Raw genomic sequence first — 5260 nt, forward strand, 5'->3', positions numbered from 1 at the left:
TGTCGAAAAAAGGCAAAAAGGTCATAGTATAGCATGTCGAAAAAAGGTCATAGTATAGCATGTCGAAAAAAGGCAAAAAGGTCATAGTATAGCATGTCGAAAAAAGTCAAAAAGGTCATAGTATAGCATGTCGAAAAAAGTCGAAATAATCTAATGTTCCATGAAATTGAGGCCCAATCCGGGCAACACGGCAGACTAGCTTCTGGTCGATGGCCCGCAGAGGATCTGAAGCTCTCCCCCAATTCATACCCCTTCTGTCCAAGCAAAGTCAGGTAAAGTCATGTTTCACATTTTTCTCCCATCGATCAGCTCATTGATTGGCTGAAGTCCGATAGGCTCCTCCTTGGCCTAGGACCCGTTTGTCCAGCCTCCTTCTTCCTTAAAGCAGCACACACCAACATCCTCGCTTGGCCATCCTTCACTCATTCATATGGGCGCATCTTAAAACCCTATCTGACCGAATACATTTCAGCAAATCTTCTTCAGTGTTCAATACATCTAACGACTATGCTTTTTACAGTAAAGATACTGTAACACACAACATCCACCACTAGGGGGTGCTATTGAACTTTAATTCCTCGCAATAGCATGTCGAAAAAGTCATAGAGTATGTATTGTATCTCAAAAACAGATACAATTAAGGGCCTTGAATGCAGTTAACTTGATTTATAAACATTTATACATTTAAGACACAGCGGACACCCTGACTTCATTGCCACGCTACTACAGCCATTAATATAAACTTGTATGTTGTTGCAAAAGAGAAAATTAGGAAACAGCATTTATTGTCACATAATACAGTAGAATATTAAAATGAATGAAACATTAAAATGTATTAAATGACAAGAACATGAAGTAATTCAGGATATAATAAAAATAGAACTAAAATGCTGACAAATAGAACGAGCCATCTTCACAAAATAACCATTAATACATTTACGTAGAGATCATGAGAAAAGCCAAACTCAAGCTTTGCAGCCAACAAATAAATAAAGCTCTCAATAAAGCACAGTTTTCCATCAAAAAAAAATATATATATATTGATATATATATATATATATATATATATATATATATATATATATATATATATATATATATACACACAATCTTGAGAGTTAAAAAAAACTAAATGATCACTTGTCAAACCTAAGAAATCACATTAAAACAGACAATACACTCCACAAGGTAGCTGCCTTCAGCGACATCCAACAAATGACTCATTGTATTTATCAAATGGCTGCTGGCTGCTAATTGAATTCCTTGATTTCTGCACAGACCTCCTGCCAGACTTTTGCTTGTAAATAGGAGAGCGGAGGAACTGCACGTCTGTGAACTTGTCTCCACGCCGAAGTTTCCTGTCAACACCACAATGTAATTGTTGAGCATTCAAGCGGTAAAATGTGAACATATCTGAAATCGTTTACACTAAGAGCAGCATCAATGTGTAAACTTACGCATTTAGCGTGGGTTCCTTGTAGTCCACCACCATGGTGCAGCGCCGCTTGCGAGCAGGAACAGGGGTGGCGCATCGGGCATCAGAGGGCCGTGAGCTACCATGGGAGAATTTGCGATAGGCTGCAGGGGACAGATTGGTCACATCACACAGATTCAAGCCCCGCCCTGCTGTCCTTACACCAAGCCCACCTGTGGAAACGTGATGAAAGGCGTGATCCAAAAGGAAGAAAAAGAAAACAGGGGTGCGTATTCATGTGCGCACAGGAGTGAGCCAGGAAGACTGGAACGCATAGAGAAGTGACAAGGCGATGAAGATGCGATCTGGCCACGCCCCCCAAGTGCCCACTGATGTGACGAAGCAGTCGTACTGTGAGATTGTGTTTCGACAAGCACATTTAATAAGTGACAAGTAAACGTACGTTTCTTGCACATCTTGATCCTCTGGGGTGTTTGGTGAGGTAAAAGAGGAGCTTCACCAGAGGAATCGCCAAAATTAGACAGGACATTGTCTATTCTCATCATCTCCACTTCAACCAGAGGGCTGACAGCCAGCAAACAATCCTTCTCCTTAACCCCTCTTGGAGGCTCTGAAAAACCAGGATGAACAAACAAATCACAACAAGCAAAAACATTTGCTCATGTGAAAAAAAGAGCCATGAAACAATTTACTAAACAATTTAACGTGACATCTTTGTTAAAGATCATACAGTATCCAACAGTAAGGACACCAAGAGAGTAGAGGATAACACCAAGCAAGATTTGTTGGGTTACACTTAAGAGGCTGTGCCTCAGGAAAGTTAAAAAACATCATGCAGGAAAAGAAAAAATGTACAATGTGCTATATATTTTGTCACTTTCATGAGGTTAATTAGTTGCAGACCAAAATTCATTCATTCAGCAGGAATACTAAAACCTCCTTGCCCGACTGGCCAACCTGGATGTCTATAAAGTCTCGATTGATATTGCACGAGTTAGCATTTTTGCACTTCCGGTTCCCTCATCTTCCCTGAAAAAAAGTTCTATGGTTTGCACAGGCTTGAGATGTTTTAATTTGTTGCTCTACGATATAAAACACACCAGTAAATACCCCTCTCGAGAATTTTGAAGTCTTAAATAAGGCGGTTACTAATAAAGTGGCCAAATGAGACTACAAAACGTCATTACGCTATCTAGTTCGCCTTCACAGCTTTGTGTATACTCACGGTCATGCATTACAACCCGAGAGCTATAATTATAATGCTCAACGTGTTCCGGACCATTTACTCACCGTGGTGATAGGTAGAGAAGCTAGAGTCAGGGGAGGGATGAGCTTCTGTCTTTTCAGGCTCTACAGCCTTAGGACTTGACTCCTCATCTCTAAAGACTACAAAACACAAAATAATTCATGAAGTTGTTTCATTAACTAGAACCATCTCTACTCAAATAAACCACAAATCAAATATAAAGATCATGTTAAGAACAACAAAACCCAAAAGCTCACCAGAGATCCCTTGTTTTGGAGGGATGATTTCTTTCTGTCTGACGACTTTAGAGTGCCGGCCTCTACGAGTGGTGATGACTTTGGTCTTCTCGGGGGAATTCTGTGCCCGTCTGCTCTTCTGAGGGACATAAAGGCTGTCCTCGGATTCTGAAGCTGGTGATGACGAGCTGGATTCAATCTGTTTGGGAACCACATTTGCAGCCTCAGTTTGAGGAGTCTCTTCGCTGATGGGCGTGGACGACTGAGTGTCCTCTGCCTTGGCCCTAAACGGTGTGAGGTGAACCGCCTCCTCACAATCAAAGTCAAATGTGTCGTTAAAACCCAGTGAGCTGTTGAGCTTATTGCCCTGTGACGGAACTGCTGTTTGGGCCCGTGTGGCTGAGCGGTCTCGACTCTTGGAGCGAGTTCTGGGTTTGTGATTCTCCCAAGGTTTCTTCAATGGGGCCCGGCCTGGTTTGCGGCCTCTCTCTGCTTTCTGTGCAGCAGGTTCTGGTTTGGTTCGGGGCTGCTGCTGGGCTTTTTTTCTGCTGGGCCGTTGCTGGTTGTTGCTGTTTTTGGGCGGGACGGGTTCAGGAGTAGAATGGAGAAAATCCTGAGTTCCAACGGGCTCCACGAAATCTGTTTCTGCTCCTCGCTGTGACTGATTTGTATTTTCATGGTCACTGCGAATAGGACTTGCTATCAAAGTACCCAAGCCTGTGATGGAGTCACCCTCACGCAACGACTTCCTTTCTTGCACACGGTCAGACCTCCTCCCGGTTCTTCTATCTGCATGGCGACGTCTCACACTCACCGTAGATGGCAGCAGCATCTGCCTGTCAGATTGTTTATTCTTTTCAGAAGGCGAAAGGTCTGTGAAAAAAAAAAAGAACAAAAACATTACAACAGTTTAGTTTTTTTGGATACATGCAATAGTTTAATAAAACAGTGAGACCAGTACACAATAGCTGTCATGTCATTTTGTGATCTGAAGAATAGCCAATATTTAAATGTGTTCTGTTGATCGGTCTACAAATAAGACTCCTGGCAGAGTGCTTCACAAGTAGTTTGATTACTTAACGAGCAAAATGGTAAAAAAGTACTGACAAAGATTGAACTATTCTGGCTAATCCGTAACATTAATATTAAGAGTAGTAGTAGCAGTAGTAGTGTTGGTGTCTATATATACCTGCACAAATTGGTGAGGATTTGCACACAATGGGCTTATCGAGGTTCTGGCTGGACCGCTTTCTCCTGTAAATTGAGAGGTAATAGATCCTGAATCTCAGAACAAGGGATGTCATCAAAGTTTATGCAATTCATTTTTGTTTTCAAAAAGTTACCTCGCTGAATCCACATGGTGTTTGGGTTCCACAAGGACGTTTGGAGCTTTATTCTAAATCAACAAAGAAATAAATCAAATATAATGCACACAGTAACATTACTTCGGAAAATAATTAGTGAGTTGATCAACAAAGAACAGACCACAGGTCTCCTCGGTGTACCTCTGTAGCACTCACTGCGAGAGCCTCCTGCTCCTTGAGCTTCTTCTTGAACAGAAGTAGGTGAAGAAACAGTGCCTGTTGCTCCCTTTTCAGCTGCAGGATCACTGCATTAGCCTGTCTCCCCTTTTCCTTCTCAACTTGCAGGGCAACAGCCAGCTCCTTGTTGTTCAGCTGGACACCCTTCAGGATGGTGTGAATGGAGTTAACCACTGGGAGAAAACACGGAATGGATGGTATTTGCTGGTTTAGGGTAAAACGTCATCTGCGTTTCAACATCTCGCCTGCATCTGGCAATGTCAAGTACTAGTAATAGTATGCTACATCATTGTGGGGAAAGTCCTACACGTCATCTAAGCTGTGATTGTTAAAGCGATAGATAAGCATGGCCCACTTCCTTACCACCGCTGTTGTTTATCATTTTGGACCGTACTCTTCTGGGGGCTGACGCACGAGCCAGCCGTTTGTTCCTCTTTTCCTTCATCCTCTCCTTAATGTCCTCCAGACTCTGCTGGAAGGACTTCTTCTGGATCCTCTCTCTCGCCATGGCTCAGGATCTGTGATTAGTTCAAATGTTTGCTTGGCGTTGTCCAATTTATCAACAGCGTAGCCATCAAAACAAACGACTAAGCTAATGTGCTAACTAGGTTAGCATGCTATTTAACGTTAACGTATGTCGATATAACCATGTCTACAGTAGTTGTAGGCTGCCGTCGTGTTTGAAAGAAACCTAAAAGTCAACTTACCGACACGTGCAAACCACCAGGCTATTTGGTGTGTAGCTAAATGCGTTGTTGGCTAAAGTTATTTAGCAACACAATCCATTTCTGCACATCACATC

At 42.4% G+C, this 5260-nt stretch overlaps 1 protein-coding gene across 2 annotated transcripts; it reads right to left on the reverse strand.

The window, feature by feature from the left end:
- Positions 1–1117: 1117 nt before the first annotated feature.
- Positions 1118–5260, reverse strand: sgo1 (shugoshin 1). Of its 2 annotated transcripts, none has more exons than XM_079288178.1 (10): positions 5166–5260; positions 4822–4976; positions 4423–4631; positions 4261–4313; positions 4107–4171; positions 2939–3790; positions 2726–2821; positions 1878–2045; positions 1458–1578; positions 1118–1358 (listed from the first exon to the last, which is right to left on the reverse strand). In XM_079288178.1, exons 2-10 carry the CDS (start codon positions 4964–4966, stop codon positions 1199–1201), a joined length of 1869 nt encoding a protein of 622 aa, XP_079144304.1. In that variant the 5' UTR covers positions 4967–4976; positions 5166–5260; the 3' UTR covers positions 1118–1198. The 2 variants fall into 2 exon arrangements, with proteins under 2 accessions (XP_079144304.1, XP_079144303.1); XM_079288177.1 differs by having other exon boundaries at positions 1458–1647.

The sequence above is a fragment of the Melanostigma gelatinosum genome, assembly GCF_949748355.1.
Source record: "Melanostigma gelatinosum genome assembly, chromosome: 17".
Classification (NCBI taxonomy): Eukaryota; Metazoa; Chordata; class Actinopteri; order Perciformes; family Zoarcidae; genus Melanostigma; species Melanostigma gelatinosum.

Bases quoted from the DNA above. Each gene is read 5' to 3' on its own strand.
- sgo1 (XM_079288177.1), bottom strand. From the start codon at position 4,966: ATGGCGAGAGAGAGGATCCAGAAGAAGTCCTTCCAGCAGAGTCTGGAG. The intron at 4,632-4,821 runs GTAAGGAAGTGG...GTTTTCTCCCAG, and splicing joins AATGATAAACAACAGCGGTG to TGGTTAACTCCATTCACACC. The intron at 2,046-2,725 runs GTGAGTAAATGG...CTGGTTTTTCAG, and splicing joins CTTCTCTACCTATCACCACG to AGCCTCCAAGAGGGGTTAAG.